The sequence below is a fragment of the Natrix helvetica genome, assembly GCF_964273705.1.
Source record: "Natrix helvetica genome assembly, chromosome: 5".
In the NCBI taxonomy this organism is placed as follows: Eukaryota; Metazoa; Chordata; class Lepidosauria; order Squamata; family Natricidae; genus Natrix; species Natrix helvetica.
Window position 1 is genome coordinate 66,157,335 of NC_138551.1, and position 18,199 is coordinate 66,175,533.

Genomic DNA, 18,199 nt, shown 5'->3' on the forward strand with positions numbered 1-18,199 from the left:
TCCCATGTATTTTGCCAGGAAACGGACATAAGGCCATCTCAAAAGGCTTGACCCCTCCTAACCATACCGACAGGCTCCGAATCCAATGGCAATATCCGTTTTGCTCTGTGCTTCATGTATAGGTAACCCTAACCCTAAGTGAAATTTTCCCCAATGGGATTTTCCCATGTATTTTGCCAGGAAATGTACATAAGGCCGGCTCAAAAGGCGTGACCCCTCCTAACCATACCAACGGGCTCCGAATCCAATGGCGATGTCCGTTTTCCTCTGCGAATTCATGGATAGCTAACCCTAACCCTAAGTGGAATTTTTCCGATTGGGATTTTCCCATGTATTCTGCCAGGAAATGTACATAAGCCCGGCTCAAAAGGGGTGACCCCTCCTAACCATACCGGCAGGCTCCGAATCCAATGGCAATATCCGTTTTGCTCTGCGAATTCATGAATAGCTAATCCTAACCCTAAGTAGAATTTTTCCTGTTGGGATTTTCCCATGTATTTTGCCAGGAAACGGAGATAAGGCCGGCTCAAAAGGCGTGACCCCTCCTAACCATACCGACAGGCTCTGAATCCAATGGCAATATCCGTTTTGCTCTGTGCTTCATGTATAGCTAACCCTAACCCTAAGTGAAATTTTCCCCAATGGGATTTTCCCATGTATTTTTCCAGGAAATGTACATAAGGCCGGCTCAAAAGGCGTGACCCCTCCTAACCATACCAACGGGCTCCGAATCCAATGGCGATGTCCGTTTTCCTCTGCGAATTCATGGATAGCTAACCCTAACCCTAAGTGGAATTTTTCCGATTGGGATTTTCCCATGTATTCTGCCAGGAAATGTACATAAGCCCGGCTCAAAAGGCGTGACCCCTCCTAACCATACCGGCAGGCTCCGAATCCAATGGCAATATCCGTTTTGCTCTGCGAATTCATGAATAGCTAATCCTAACCCTAAGTAGAATTTTTCCTGTTGGGATTTTCCCATGTATTTTGCCAGGAAACGGAGATAAGGCCGGCTCAAAAGGTGTGACCCCTCCTAACCATACCGACAGGCTCTGAATCCAATGGCAATATCCGTTTTGCTCTGTGATTCCTGTATAGCTAACCCTAACCCTAAGTGAAATTTTCCCCAATGGGATTTTCCCATGTATTTTGCCAGGAAATGTACATAAGGCCGGCTCAAAAGGCGTGGCCCCTCCTAACCATACCGACAGGCTCGGAATCCAATGGCAATATCCGTTTTGCTTTGTGAATTCATGGATAGCTAACCCTAACCCTAAGTGGAATTTTCCCCAATGGGATTTTCCCATGTATTTTGCCAGGAAATGTACATAAGGCCAGCTCAGAAGGCGTGAACCCCTCCTAACCATACCGACAGGCTCGGAATCCAATGGCAATATCCGTTTTGCTCTGTGAATTCATGGATAGCTAACCCTAACCCTAAGTGGAATTTTCCCCAATGGGATTTTCCCATGTATTTTGCCAGGAAATGTACATAAGCCCGGCTCAAAAGGCGTGACCCCTCCTAACCATACCGACAGGCTCCGAATCCAATGGCAATATCCATTTTGCTCTGTGAATTCATGGATAGCTAACCCTAACCCTAAGTGGAATTTTTCCTATTGGGATTTTCCCATGTATTTTGCCAGGAAATGTACATAAGGCCAGCTCAAAAGGCGTGACCCCTCCTAACCATACCGACAGGCTCCGAATCCAATAGCAATATCCGTTTTGCTCTGCGAATTCATGAATAGCTAATCCTAACCCTAAGTAGAATTTTCCCCAATGGGATTTTCCCATGTATTTTGCCAGGAAACGGACATAAGGCCATCTCAAAAGGCTTGACCCCTCCTAACCATACCGACAGGCTCCGAATCCAATGGCAATATCCGTTTTGCTCTGTGCTTCATGTATAGGTAACCCTAACCCTAAGTGAAATTTTCCCCAATGGGATTTTCCCATGTATTTTGCCAGGAAATGTACATAAGGCCGGCTCAAAAGGCGTGACCCCTCCTAACCATACCAACGGGCTCCGAATCCAATGGCGATGTCCGTTTTCCTCTGCGAATTCATGGATAGCTAACCCTAACCCTAAGTGGAATTTTTCCGATTGGGATTTTCCCATGTATTCTGCCAGGAAATGTACATAAGCCCGGCTCAAAAGGCGTGACCCCTCCTAACCATACCGGCAGGCTCCGAATCCAATGGCAATATCCGTTTTGCTCTGCGAATTCATGAATAGCTAATCCTAACCCTAAGTAGAATTTTTCCTGTTGGGATTTTCCCATGTATTTTGCCAGGAAACGGAGATAAGGCCGGCTCAAAAGGCGTGACCCCTCCTAACCATACCGACAGGCTCTGAATCCAATGGCAATATCCGTTTTGCTCTGTGCTTCATGTATAGCTAACCCTAACCCTAAGTGAAATTTTCCCCAATGGGATTTTCCCATGTATTTTTCCAGGAAATGTACATAAGGCCGGCTCAAAAGGCGTGACCCCTCCTAACCATACCAACGGGCTCCGAATCCAATGGCGATGTCCGTTTTCCTCTGCGAATTCATGGATAGCTAACCCTAACCCTAAGTGGAATTTTTCCGATTGGGATTTTCCCATGTATTCTGCCAGGAAATGTACATAAGCCCGGCTCAAAAGGCGTGACCCCTCCTAACCATACCGGCAGGCTCCGAATCCAATGGCAATATCCGTTTTGCTCTGCGAATTCATGAATAGCTAATCCTAACCCTAAGTAGAATTTTTCCTGTTGGGATTTTCCCATGTATTTTGCCAGGAAACGGAGATAAGGCCGGCTCAAAAGGTGTGACCCCTCCTAACCATACCGACAGGCTCTGAATCCAATGGCAATATCCGTTTTGCTCTGTGATTCCTGTATAGCTAACCCTAACCCTAAGTGAAATTTTCCCCAATGGGATTTTCCCATGTATTTTGCCAGGAAATGTACATAAGGCCGGCTCAAAAGGCGTGGCCCCTCCTAACCATACCGACAGGCTCGGAATCCAATGGCAATATCCGTTTTGCTTTGTGAATTCATGGATAGCTAACCCTAACCCTAAGTGGAATTTTCCCCAATGGGATTTTCCCATGTATTTTGCCAGGAAATGTACATAAGGCCAGATCAGAAGGCGTGAACCCCTCCTAACCATACCGACAGGCTCGGAATCCAATGGCAATATCCGTTTTGCTCTGTGAATTCATGGATAGCTAACCCTAACCCTAAGTGGAATTTTCCCCAATGGGATTTTCCCATGTATTTTGCCAGGAAATGTACATAAGCCCGGCTCAAAAGGCGTGACCCCTCCTAACCATACCGACAGGCTCCGAATCCAATGGCAATATCCATTTTGCTCTGTGAATTCATGGATAGCTAACCCTAACCCTAAGTGGAATTTTTCCTATTGGGATTTTCCCATGTATTTTGCCAGGAAATGTACATAAGGCCAGCTCAAAAGGCGTGACCCCTCCTAACCATACCGACAGGATCCGAATCCAATAGCAATATCCGTTTTGCTCTGCGAATTCATGAATAGCTAATCCTAACCCTAAGTAGAATTTTCCCCAATGGGATTTTCCCATGTATTTTTCCAGGAAATGTACATAAGGCCGGCTCAAAAGGCGTGCCCCCTCCTAACCATACCAACAGGCTCCGAATCCAATGGCAATATCCGTTTTGCTCTGTGAATTCATGGATAGCTAACCCTAACCCTAAGTGGATTTTTCCCCAATGGGATTTTCCCATGTATTTTGCTAGGAAATGTACATAAGGCCAGCTCAAAAGGCGTGACCCCTCCTAACCATACCGACAGGCTCCGAATCCAATGGCAATATCCGTTTTGCTCTGTGAATTCATGGATAGCTAACCCTAACCCTAAGTGGAATTTTCCCCAATGGGATTTTCCCATGTATTTTGCCAGGAAATGTACATAAGGCCAGCTCAAAAGGCGTGACCCCTCCTAACCATACCGACAGGCTCGGAATCCAATGGCAATATCCGTTTTGCTCTGTGAATTCATGGATAGCTAACCCTAACCCTAAGTGGAATTTTCCCCAATGGGATTTTCCCATGTATTTTGCCAGGAAATGTTCATAAGGCCAGCTCAAAAGGCGTGACCCCTCCTAACCATACCGACAGGCTCCGAATCCAATGGCAATATCCGTTTTGCTCTGTGAATTCATGGATAGCTAACCCTAACCCTAAGTGGAATTTTCCCCAATGGGATTTTCCTATGTATTTTGCCAGGAAATGTACATAAGGCCGGCTCAAAAGGCGTGACCCCTCCTAACCATACCGACAGGCTCCGAATCCAATGGCAATATCCGTTTTGCTCTGTGAATTCATGGATAGCTAACCCTAACCTCCCTAAGGTTCAAGGGAGACTATGTGAGCTAGAAAGAGGAAATGGAACATTTCAGAGAAAACATAAAGGTGTTGATTAGAAATGTCAGGACTGGTATATTTGTAGAACCAATCCTAGAACCAGTTATCATCTTGAGCAGCTTAACTTTATTGAATACAGTACTGTATCACAGAAAAAGAAAGCCTATAATTTAATTTTTGTGGTCTAAGACACCCATAAATTGCATTTAAAAACAACAACCCTGAGCTTAGTTTAAAATGGCCCTCAGGATTACTGTGCCGCTGAAGTTTAGAGTTGTCAGCGTTTCCAGACAATCCTCTAATTTTCAGGTTAGTGATTTAACCAAACTATGTGGTTTGGATAGAAATGTAAATGATAGAAGACCAGCTGCAGGTTTCATGCTTGGGTTCTCTTAAACAATTAACGCCTTATGTAATTCTTCTTTCTTTAATACTGAATTTCAAACATCTTCTTTGTTTTTAGGCATTACCTGAAAACGAGTCTTTTCCATAAGCCACGTACCAAAGGAAGCCCATGCTCCTGGAAGTGTAATTTCTACTTGAGCCCTAGGTACGTTAGAGGAGCTTAAACAAATTGGGGCAGGATTGGTGATAACAGTAAATTATGTTCCACAATAAACTACACTATCAATTAAAACTACTCTTCTGCTGCCAGTGTGAGACATCTGTGATGCCTTCCAAGAATTTAAGAACTGAATTCCTGATGCATAGTTGGATGGGATCCTATATAACCGTAGAACAATTTACAATTACCCAAACCTACTAAAAACATATGAAACCTGAAACAAAACATAAACAAAACGAGGAAGCAAATTCTAAATAAAAACTAGCACTTGAAGATCATGGGCAATTTAGATTTTTATATATAGCTGTTAACATTCAAGATCAGGGGAAAGGTGAAATCTCAAACTTGAAATATTCCTTTTCCTCATGATACTCCTGTTTATCGTGATACAACACTGTTTATCGTGCTGATACCTCTGTTTACCATGATGTGTGTTTATCAGCTACATTTAAGGAGACTGTATCATTCTGATTCAATAGTAATAGCTGCACATAAAAGATCAAAATTTCCCAGATATTTTATCAGGTGGGGAGTTATGAAATGAATTCATGATCTTTATACAGAGTACAATATAGCAAGACATGAGTTGTGGTTTCAAAAGCCCCTCATCTATAGGGGCACAATCTCAGCTCATATGGGACTTTTTTGTATTAGCCCCCCAGAACTGCTGTGGGAAGGGAGTTAGTGCCCTCCAAAGTTTAGAAACCATTACCGTGTTTCCCCGGAAATAAGACAGTGTCTTATTTTCTTTTGACCCCCCCCCCGGAAATAAGCGCTTGGTCTTATTTTTGGGGAGGTCTTATTATTTTTGAGGTGCAGGAGGCGGCGAGCATGGTCACCTCATGGCTGCTGCTGTATTGCAATATTTTCAGGGAGGGTTTAGTTTGGGGGGAGGGCATACTTTAGCGCATGCGCTCAAAAGCCTGATTGGGCTTATTATCTGGGGAGGTCTTATTTTCTGGGAAATAAGCATCTTGCTGGTTTATGGAGGGGGTTATCTATCCAATTCTTGTGACATCCTCATCATCTTATTCTGCCTTCTACCCCTGAGAACAGTGTCACAATTAAAACCAGCCAAATTAACACCTTTACTTTCTAAATAAGATTGAAAACATGCTGTTCCTTGGATATTTGTGTATTTCAGCTTATTAATACAGCTTGCCCAGTATCAGAGGCTTCACTATCGAATTGGAATATAAGTAAAATAATATCAATCACATAGTCAATTTAAAAGTAATGCAAGTATGTAGCCCAGTTCACATCAGAGGTGGTATTCAGCAAGTTCTGACCAGTTCTGGAGAACCGGTAGCGGACATTCTGAGTAGTTTGGAGAACCGGTAAAGACCACCTCTGACTCGCCCCGCCTCCATCTATCTCTGCCTCCCGACTTCCATCTGATTGGGAGGCAATGAGGATTTTGCAGTAACCTTCCCCTGGAATGGGGTGGGAATGGAGATTTTACAGTATCCTTCCCCTGGAGTGGGGGTGGAAATGGAGATGTTACAATAGCCTTCCCCTGTCATGCCCACCAAGCCACACCCACCAACCAATGCCATGCCCACCAAGCCACGCCCACAGAACCAGTAGTAAAAATTTGAATTCCACCACTGGTTCACATCATATATTACATTTTTTTAAAATTCTGGTCTTCCTCCACAAATTTCAGATTAGCATATGCATTCTTTCATCCATTTCCCCTTTTATCCTCATAACAACATAGTGAGCAAGTACTGTAGATTTGAATATGGCTTGGATTAGACCCTAATCATTGAACTTGACTTTGATTGATCTTAACTGAAGAATTAGCCTTTCACAAACTTAAATTGTGCAGATGGATAGGGACTAGAATTCACTGTTCTATCTAGGATTTACAATCCAGGATATTTTTAGGTCCCAGGTAAGTAAGCCTGCTCTGAACACATCATCATAGTAGCTCTCTTGGGAGGCTTGAATGTTTCAGCAATACTTCTTTTCAATTGATCAGAAGTTGCATTTTAATATTTATTTTTCCTCATATACTTTCTGCATTTTAATTTTAGTTTTATTTCAGTTTAAATATTGACTCTTTCTTTTCTGAATGATGACTTAGGTCAAAAAGCCACACAAGAACCAGGCATCCAGTAAATTAATTTTCAACATTACTGCAAGCCCACACTTGGAAAATCTTTATTTGGCCAAGTTAACGATATTTAGCTAATATTTTTTTTAATGCACTTTTCAGAATGAGTTAGAAGAGAGCACAGACAAGAAAAAAAAGTCATGCTGTTTCCTGTTTATCAAATATCTCTTCTAACGATATTTGTATTGGATCAATAAACTGGAACCACCGTTGAAAACAGTACTTATTTTCAGGAACCCCCACAGTATGCTAAGGTAATTTGTCAAAAGAAGCCAATTTTTTTTTCATAACCCATAGCATCTATGAGGCTCTTACAAAATTGTGGATCGTGATGACTGTATTGACGTACAATTTCCTTATTTCAACATCTGTTTCAACATTGTTTCATTTCAGTAATTTGTGTTAATACACAAATTCTTTGTGTGTCCAATCACAATTGGCCAATAAAAATTATCTATTTATATCTATCATCTATCTATCTATCTATCTATCTATCTATCTATCTATCTATCTATCTATCTATCTATCATCTATCATTATCTTTGACAAGGCCCTTCATCAGCGATCCTCCAGAAGCAAGAAACTATATTGGCATCAAAAGAAGTACCCTTTAAGAGATTAGCAGTTGGTTAAGAAATTGGGCAAGGTAAATAGTTAATACAGGAAAAAGTAAATAGTGGAATTCTCTATATTGAGTTTTATTCATTCTTTTTTTTCTTCCATTAATTCATGTCCAATTCTAGGAGTCTGCAATTTTCTTGGCAAGGTATTTCTAAAGTGGTTTGCCATTGTGTCCTTCCTGGGGCTAAGAGAAAGTCCAAAATCATCCAGCTGACTTTGTGCCTAAAATGAGATTAAAACTCACAGTCTTCTAGTCTGATGCTTTACTACTACACCAAATTTGCTTTTTAAAATGTACTACTCAACTAGAAATGAAAGAGAGGGAAGAACATACAGAAATTTGAATTGAATAACTCAGTCTTCCAGTTAACCCAAAGGTGCTTTTTCAAAAGGCCACTGGACTTTGTTTTTTCCTTGAAGACTTTTCACTTCTCATCCAAGATGCTTCTTCAGTTCTTAATATCTATGGAGATTCTCAGTCATCCAGGTCATGGTTGGTCCAAAGGTGCTTTTCCAAGAGGCAAATGGACTTTTTGTTTTTCCTTGAAGACATTTTGCTTCTCATCCAAGCACTGAAGCTTCTTGAATGAGAAGTTAAATGACTTGAATGAGAAGTTAAAAGACAAAGTCCAGTGACCTTTTGAAAAAGCATCTTTGGGACAACCATAACCTGGATGATTGAGAATCTCCATAGATATCTTCCAGTTAACTTTGAAGCAGACCATGGAAACCTTCAGATAGCTCTTATAATGAATAACAACATACGTCATTAAGTAGGCAATTATGAACATTAATTAGAATTGAACCTTATCATGGCTGTAAGCCACAACTGGGCACAATTAAGGTTTAGAAAAATGTTCTTTTGTGCTGTGCGCTACAGTAGCCATTGAATTATGAAGGAGATGCAGCCTTGATTGAAAGAGCTGAAGTAAAGCTGGGATAGTAGATAGTAAAAGTTGTTAAATGAATAAAAGCCAACTGTTTAAAAATGGAGTTGGGTAACATTGTGGGTTATTAATTGGGGAATCAAGAATCACATTTTCTTAAAAGAAGGGCTACAATTGGGTTTTCCAGGGGATCTTACAACTGTAGTTGTTAACATAACACATCTGTGGTTGGGTGGAACTGTCGAGTCAGTCCATTTCCTGGTTCTGATTTTGTGGAAAGATAGTACAGATCGCCCAGGGTGATCACTTGGGCAAGTCTGATCCTGCATGTCATCCTTTCCTTTTAAGATAGTCTCTATATCATTGCCACTAATTGTTTTGGTTTTGTTTAATTTTATCTGGCAACTCTTAATTAGTTCACTCTGTTGAGGTGGTGGTATTCCTGCATCTGCAATACACATCAGTAAAGGTCAGTACAAGCATACAAAGGCATGGAAGGAAGTAGACAGCTTCCAAATGTCAGCCTGGGGCACTGACTTGGTTTGATTTATTCACAATGACCTGCCTTGCTTGAGTGACCAGGTTAATTGCAGCCCAGTGTATTACCCTCCATATTATCCAAGCAGGCCTCATGATATGCAGAGTTTTTATGACTACAGAGCAAAATAAATGGGAAGGGACTTGGCATGGGGTCCTTTTGACACGATGAAAAATTTGAAATAGTGGTCAGATTGTTATATTTCACAGCAAGCCCACAATTTTCTTTGGACTTACATAAAATATGTGCTTTGTGAACTTTGACCTCTTTGCTCAATTTGTAAAGTATTCAATGGGCCTTGTTCCCATCTACTGCTTGTTTACTTTTGTAATTTCTATGTTTTGGAAATAAAGAATGGATCTTGTGTTTTTCCACTGCCAATGGCGGTAGAGTGACCTATGCTACTTAAAACCTTACATGGAACTAATGGTTTAAGTAAAGTTCCATAGCTCAGTATTAAATAAATAAAAATCCTTCACATAGAAAATGCTAAGTCAGGCATAATTGTTTTAGCCAAACTTTCTGCCTGCTAAATTAATAAACTAGTCTATGTAGAAATATTTTTTTAGAATTTAAAATGACATGAATTTTTACCAACAGTGTAAAATGATATGAACAAATCACAGATGCAACCTATTTATTCAGTGGATGGAAGAAAAGAATATTTGAAGCAGAATGTTAGTTTTAATTGTCAAATTAGAAAGAAATATTAATATAAGTGTAGAATAGTGGCTAAGCTGGAGGAATGAATCAAATCTCTATTTAGTCCTGAAACAAAAAGCTGTACAACAGAGGATGTACTACAGCTATTAAATACTCTGCTTTTCTTATTGTTCATAGCTACTAGTCTACAAGTTGGGACATGCCAGAAATTGGGGCCAGGCTTAGTTTTCTGCTGCACACCACTTCCTCTTGGCTGCAGTCTCCCGACCTTCATCTCAATCTTGCACTGCAAACAATATTTCCAGAAACAAATAGAAGTAAATTAAGATACCATTGCATTGGAAAAAGAAATAGAACTGTATTCCACGTGTAGTTTTATATCACATGTCTCAAAAACCCTGAACTTTCTCTCTGTTTGCTTCCTTTACCTCCCAGGGTTTTTATGAAGTTAAGGAGAAGGTCATGGTATTAAATCGTATTTAAGAAGAATGATATTACTAAAACAATGTTCTGAAAAGATAAATACTAGGGCACATGAAGAAAAAAGAATCTTCTTTACAGTTAATAATTGTTGAGAATTGGGGTTCCGTAGTTAGAGATTTTTCTGTAGCTATGGGAGGAACTAGATAGATTCGGAGATAAATAGTCTCTGGGGATAATCACAAGTGGATGATTTACACAGCTGATAACTCAAAATAGAAAATACAGGATGTAAGTGTTTCACTTTTTAGGAGTGACTGGTAAATAATGCCATGGTTTCAAGGAAAATAGAGATGCAGCTTTATTCATGTTAAATTATTAAGACCAAGATGCTAAAACATATGAAGGATGGTTGCAAGAACTGGGCATGGCTAGTCTAATGAAGAGAAGGACCAGGGGTAACATGCTAGCAGTATTCCATTATCTGAGGGACTGTCTCAGAGAGGAGAGGTACAGCCTATTTTCCAAAGCACCGGAAGGCCAGACAAAGAACAATGGATGGAAATTGATCCAGGAGAGATTCAACCTAGAAATAAGGGGAAATTTTATGACAGGGAGAACAATTAACCAGTGGAACCGCTTGCCTTCAGAGGTTGTGGGTGCTTCATCACTGGAGGATTTCAAGAAGAGACTGGGCAGCCACTTTTCAGAAATGGTGTAGGGTCTCCTGCCTGAGCAGGATGTTGGACTAGATCAGTGTTTCCCAACCTTAGCAACTTGAAGATGTCTAGACTTCAACTCCCAGAATTCCCCAGCCAGCGAATGCTGGCTGGGGAATTCTGGGAGTTGAAGTCCAGACATCTTCAAGTTGCCAAGGTTGGGAAACACTGGACTAGATGACCTACAAGATTCCTTCCAACTCTGTTATTCTGTAAGGATTATATAGCATTTTAAACTATGTTTTGCTTAATTAAATCACATTACACGCTAAGCCAAAACAAACAAACAAAAAAGTCTATTATGGCTTAATGTGTTGTATGAACCAATTCTGAAATTAAGGATGGGTTTCTTCTGAAGCATGGAATGCACATTTTGTCTTGAGAAAACACAAGGCTAGTTTAAAACTTGCAAACAAATGTATTTGTGCCCCCACTGATTTGAAATACCACTTTGCCTTCAACTCCAAAGCACTGCACAATCCTATAAATTAATTCTTCTCTATGCTGCTTTGAAAAGATACGTTGCTTTTATTACTTAACTAGGACTTCTCCAAATGTAATGCATCTCCATGTAATACTTCAACTTTTTATTTGCTTTTATGGAAAAGCAAAGCAACCATTGATTCCAGCTCAGAAAAAAGCCAGTTAAATTGATTGATGGTTGGTTTCTTTTTATAAAGTTTGCAAAAATTATCATTAAAGCAGAGCAAAATTTGGAATGAATCCATCCACTCAGATTTTCTTCGAAAGCTAAAAGAAAAGAAATATCTGAGTTAGACTCAAGTTTTTTTCCCCTGACACTGTGACAGTTCTCAGTTCATAATTAGTTCAGAAAAAAATGTACGAATAGTTCAGAGGTGTGAAGATGTTCACCTTTTAAAGCAATAGGAAATTGGAAGATATTATGCATTAAGGCCTGAGAAAGTTTTCAGAGGCCTGGATGTAAACATGGCTTGTTTCATTTATATGTAACTTACCCTCTCCAACTTTTTTGTGAAAACCAGACACAGAAATCTACAAGTGAAGAAAACCAGGTGGGGATTTTTTATTTTATTTTTTGCTTTATGTTCCTTTTCTGTTCAAAACCTTTCTCTTCTAAATGTTTCCAGAAGTTTTCTCTTAACAAAATAAAGCAATTCAGGTTATTTTTCTTTGCATATACAATACAATAGCAGAGTTGGAAGGGACCTTGGAGGTCTTCTAATCCAACCCCCTGCCTAGGCAGGAAACCCTATACCGTTTCAGACAGATGGCTATCCAACATCTTCTTAAAGACTTCCAGTGTTGGGGCATTCACAACTTCTGGAGGCAAGCCGATCCACTGATTAATTGTTCTAACTGTCAGGAAATTTCTCCTCAGTTCTAAGTTGCTTCTCTCCTTGATTCGTTTCCATCCATTGCTTTGAGGAAGAAGTAAATCAATAAATAATGATTAAAAAAAGAATGTCATTCTCTCTTCCAGTACTGTTTTTAAATTTAAATTTCCATATAAATATAGAATGTGCACTGTATGTAATCCATAGTTCGCCTCAGAGGAATTAAACATTGCTGGAGTCCAGTAAACTAAGAATTGTAGGAATCCATCATCTAAGGCTACATTTAAATGTGCTGCTACTGCTAAATATGTATGGACCCTAAGATATGTTTGGTTGGTTGGTTGGCTTGGATGCAGAAACGAGATTAGGTTGTTGGATGGATTGGATTAACCAATCTTTGTTTCTTGACACAAGGCCTTCTCTACAAGAGTTTACCTCTGGGTTCACTAGGTTTTCTGTAGGTTTCCTTAGATTCTCTGCAAATCTTTTTGAGATTTGTATAAAAAAGGGGCTAACCAGTCCAGCTCTGTAATTTGTAAAGGAGAGAATTGCTTCAAGGTTACTTAACAGGGAAGTGAAACATTTTTACAAAGAACATCCAGGTGGAGGGTATTAAAGTAATCTAAATATATTTTAGAAAGTTTTAAATATGTGCATTGAACATACTCATTAATCCATTTTCTGTTGCTTTAGTCTGGCCAGCATAATTCCTAAATTGCTGTTTTTTAAATGGTTGCTTGATTTCTTAAGCCAAGTATTCTTTATCTAAGCCATTGTATCTTTGATCTTTCCAGAGCTGCAAAAGAGTAGGAATTTTTATTACTATTATTATTTGCTATGAATATTCTGCTGTTTGAATTGCCTGAGTTCCACTTGACTTGGGGTGGATATGATGACAGAATGTTTCAGTTTACTCTGGGCTTCATTGATGGAATTGGAATAGAGTTACATTCATGCTTCTCCTCTCCTTTATTTTTCTTCCTAGCTATTCCTACACACCTTTGCCTTCCCTTTTCTCAGTTCCTACATTCTGATTGAAGTCTAAAACACTTACTTGTTCCATCCAAAACAAGGATCTGTGGTTTAATGTTAGTTTACAAGCTAGCAACCTAAGCAACATTATAAGCCACATTAAATAATGATGAAACAGAAAGGTGAAATGGATCAATATTCAGCCTCAGCATATTAGTAATCAGGAATTGAGCATATGAACCATCCTATGGATTACACTGGAAGTATAATTTGACATTTTCACCGTGGAATACAATACAATAGCAGAGTTGGAAGGGACCTTGGAGGTCTTCTAGTCCAACCCCCTGCCTAGGCAGGAAACCCTATACCGTTTCAGACAAATGGCTATCCAACATCTTCTTAAAGACTTCCAGTGTTGGGGTATTCACAACTTCTGGAGGCAAGCCGTTCCACTGATTAATTGTTCTAACTGTCAGGAAATTTCTCTTCAGTTCTAAGTTGCTACTCTCCTTAATTAGTTTTCACCCATTGCTTCTTGTTCTGCCCTCAGATGCTTTGGAGAATAGTTTGACTCCCTCTTCTTTGTGGCAACCCCTGAGATATTGTAACACTGCTATCATGTCTCCCCTAGTCCTTTTTTTCATTAAACTAGACATAACCAGTTCCTGCAACTGTTCCTCATGTTTTAGCCTCCAGTCCCCTAATCATCTTTGTTGCTCTTCTCTGCACTCTTTCTAGAGTCTCCACATCTTTTCTACATCGTGGTGACCAAAACTGAATGCAGTATTCCAAGGGTGGCCTTACCAAGGCCTTATATTAACACTTCACGTGATCTTGATTCTATCCCTCTGTTTATGTAGTCTAGAACTGTGTTAGCTTTTTTGGCAGCTGCTGCACACTGCTGGCTCATATTTAAATGGTTGTCCACTAGGATTCCAAGATCCCTCTCACAGTTACTACTATTGAGCAAGGTACCACCTATACTGTACCTGTGCATTTCGTTTTTCCTGCCTAAATGTAGAAGCTTCTTTAGCCAACCATCGTCCAGTCTCCAACCTTCGCTTTATAGCAAAGGTTGTCGAGAGTGTGATAGCACATCAGCTTCCCCAGTACCTGGATGAAGCTGTCTACCTGGATCCATTTCAGTCGGGTTTCAGGCCCGGGTACAGCACGGAGACGGCATTGTAGTTAAAATCCCCCATTACTATTGTGGTGTGCTTCCTACATACCTTAGTTAGCTGACTAGCAAAAAGTTCATCTACTCCCTCTGCTTGGTTGGGTGGCCTGTAGTATAGACCTATGGCAATGTCGTTTCCCCCCCCCTTAATATTGACCCAAATGCATTCAAGATAGTTCTCATCAATGTTGTGCTCTATTTCTGTAGAGATGTAATTATTTCTTATATATAGTGCAACTCCACCTCCTCTTTTATTTGGTCTATTTCTTTTAAATAATTTAAATCCTTCTAGCTGTATTGTGGGTTTCATCCCATCAAGTTTCTGTAATGGCAACAATATCATATCTGCCCTCTTTTACTTGAATTTCTAATTCACCCTGTTTATTCCTCATTCTTTGTTCATTGGTGTATAGACATTTGAGTTCATTTTGATTGACCCTGTGTTTACTGTCTACATAACCTGTGTTATGGCTGACTGCCCCTATTTTCTTGCCACTTGTATGATTCGTGCACATGGTATGGCACTCACTATTAAATGCTTGGTTTTGCTTGACAGCAGGACTGATAATCTTACCAGCACAAACATCTATGTTACATGCACTGATAACCCTATGAATTTTAGATTGCTGGGGACAGAGATGTTCTGTATCAATTAATTCTCTGTCCCCGCTGTTCAGTTTAAATGTTTATCCAGAAAATCTGTGAATTTAATGCCAAGTAACTTAGTCCCTTTCTTGGATGGGTGCAAACCATCTCTTTTTACAGTTTTTCATTGGACCAGCTGCAGGCATCATGACTAATAAAACCAAAGCCTTCCCTTTTACACCACTTCTTTAGCCACACATTAAAATCTGCTACACACTGGCCTTCCCTTTTTGTTCCTTATATACTGGTATAACCTCTGAGAAGATAAGCCTACAACCTATACTACTAAGTTCATACCCCAAGCTCTGGAAATCATTCTGCACAGAAAGTACATCTTTTTGGGACAGATCATTTGTGCCAAGATGTAAAATAGCATCAACATCACAGTCCTTACTTGCATTCTTGACTATCTTAAGAATACGCCTCTTGTCTCTGCTGGCAGTAGCACGCGGCAGACACCTGACCTCTTTAGAAACCTCCAGATCCTTTCCTAAATTTACATCCATTACAATTGAATTACCAACCAGAAGGTGACTTCTCTTTTTGGATATCTTGCTCTTCTTGTGCGACTGATGTGTGATACCTGATTCACACTTTTGCCTTTCTGAAGTAAGTTCTTCGTTTTGGACCACGGTCCCCTGCTTATTTGAGTCATCATTATCACAACTACCTTGACCTGTCACTTTAGTGTCCCCGTTAAGGTCAGCTAGGGCACTATATCTGTCATGCTGGGAAACAGCAAAGCTTTGTGTTTATGGTTCACAGCTCTCACCATGGCAGATCCCACAGTTGTCCAGACTGCTCTTCTCTTGCGGGATCTTTGCGGTAGAGGGGGCTGGTAGTGTGCCATCTCCATAGAATGGAATGGCCGAATTGGGCACCTAATTTCTGCTTGGAGAGCACAGATTAGAGATTCAAGATAGGTAATGTGTCTGTGTAGTCTAGTAATTTGTTTACAAAGGGTATAGTATCCAAATTTGAAAGGAGTACTGCGAAAGACAGGTGCAAAACAACTATTACATTGAACTAAGCCGGTCATTTTGAAATAAAATAAAATCACAGTCTCAAGCGCACTAACCCAGAATGTATTATTGCTATTTTTGGTTTATAGATATATGATTCTACTAGCCACTACTGTAGTCCTATGGATCTCTTTGTCTCCCCTCTCGCAGCCAGGAGCTCCACTCCCCAGCCTCAGGAGAGTTCAAATGAAACGAGACAATTTTACTCTACTGTAGTCCTATGGATCTCTTTGACTCCCCTCTCGCAGGAGCTCCACCCCAACCCACCCTGCTTCAGGAAAGTTCAAATGAAATGAGGAAAGTATGCAAGCACAGCTGTCTACTGTTTGCACTGCAAGAACAGAACAATGTCATATCTAGCCACCTTTCCTCATCATTTTAAATCCAGACCTTTATAACTGACTGAATCCATGGATATTTCTACTACTAATTGTTTTCCTGCTTTTGAACAAGTGCAGCAAAGGGATATATAACTGTTCAGGACATAATGCCTGAGAAATGTTGTCTTTATGAGAGAAAAAGTCAATTGCAGAAGGCTGCAAGAATGCTATATACAGTGATGGCTAACCTTTTTGTTGTTGCGTGCCAAAAAGGTGAGTGTGCGCATGTGATAGCACGCATGCATGCCGGCACCCATAATGCAAAGTGCCCTCCCACATGCGCATGCACGCACATTTTTCCCCACGCTTCCCCCCTCCCATACATGCCGTACTGCTCGCCTCCAAGCTGACCTTGGTATTTCCTTCAGGGGGCTGGGGGAGGCCACTTTCGCCCTCCCCAGGTTCCAGGAAAGCCTCTGGAACCATGGGAGGGCCAAAAACCGGGCCCAACGGAAGGCCCGTTGTGCTCGTTTTTCGGCCTCCCCAGGCTCCGGAGGCTTTCCTGAAGCCTGGGGAGGGCGAAAATGGTCTCCTCCAGAAGGCTGAAAATGCGTGCTGGAGCTGACGGCTCGTGTGCCCGGCAGATATGGCTCTGTGTGCCACCTGTGGCACGCATGCCATGGGTTCGCCATCATGGCTATATAACAAGGAGGGCATGTGGAAGAGCCTAAGAACCATTTCAGAAATGCTCTCAACACTATCCTTCTTTCTGCTGTTATGTGATTTAAGAAATATATATTTATTTTATTTTATTAATTTTTATCTTCCCCCCTTTATTATTTATTTATAAATAACTCAAGGCAGTGAACATATCTAATATTTCTTCCTCCTCCTGTTTTCCTCCCAACAACACAACGCTGTGAGGTAGGTTGGGGCTCAGACAGAGTGACTGGCCCAAAGTCTCCCAGCCAACTTTCCTGCCTAATGCAGTTCCTAGGTCAGCACCTTAACCATTAGATCAAACTATCTCTTTTAATTGTCTCAGGTATGCTTGAATTTTCTTATTAATCTTATTTGTCACTCAGGTTTGTGGGTTAGTTTGTTTTTTTAACATACTGTGAGCCTAGCAAACACTGCAATTTCCACATGAGATTAATTATCATGGCTAAAGCTGCAGGCCACAAATAGATACTTAACTGATCTCAGTGCTGGATATATAACTGAGAATCGCAGGTGGCAAAATTCCTTTTTCTTGTTACTCATGGAGCCTCCACGTAGACTAGAAAAATGCATGTATTTTTATTTTAATAGAATAACTACTAATATCAACATTAATCATGGATTTATCTAGAATTGTATTGCCCAACTTCTTAAAATCTTCCTCTTTAAAAGTTTTACATTCAAATGCTTGGAAAAGTAAAGAAAAGTTCATAAAAGAAATCTCTTTGGTTCTTCATACCTGAGAATTGCTTAAAATATACAGGTGAAACTCGAAAAATTAGAGTATCGTGCAAAAGTTCATTTATTTCAGTAATGCAACTTAAAAGGTGAAACTAATATATGAGATAAGACTCATTACATGCAAAGCAAGATAGTTCAAGCCTTGATTTGTCATAATTGTGATGATTATGGCTTACAGCTCATGAAAACCCCAAATCCACGAGCTCAGAAAATTAGAATATTACCGTACATGCAATCAATAAAACAAGGATTGTACATAGAACAATATTGGACCTCTGAAAAGTATAAGCATGCATATGTAGTCAGTACTTGGTTTGGGCACCTTTTGCAGCAATTACTGCCTCAATGTGGCGTGGCATGGAAG

General features: G+C 40.3%; 1 protein-coding gene across 4 annotated transcripts in view; it reads left to right on the top strand.

Moving 5' to 3' along the window:
• The window catches only part of LHPP (phospholysine phosphohistidine inorganic pyrophosphate phosphatase), a 190,875-nt gene that overhangs the window by 151,099 nt on the left and 21,577 nt on the right, over nt 1–18,199 (top strand). The window contains exons 7-8 of one of the 4 annotated variants that reach the window (XM_081955459.1): nt 4,854–4,940; nt 7,177–7,201. The exons of 1 other annotated variant lie outside the window; for it this stretch is intronic. In XM_081955459.1, the coding sequence (XP_081811585.1) occupies nt 4,854–4,940; nt 7,177–7,186 (97 nt within the window). In that variant the 3' untranslated portion in view covers nt 7,187–7,201. Of the gene's footprint in view, nt 1–4,853; nt 4,941–7,176; nt 7,202–18,199 lie in introns of those variants that run through there. 2 more of the 4 variants (XM_081955457.1, XM_081955461.1) reach the window with 2 other exon arrangements.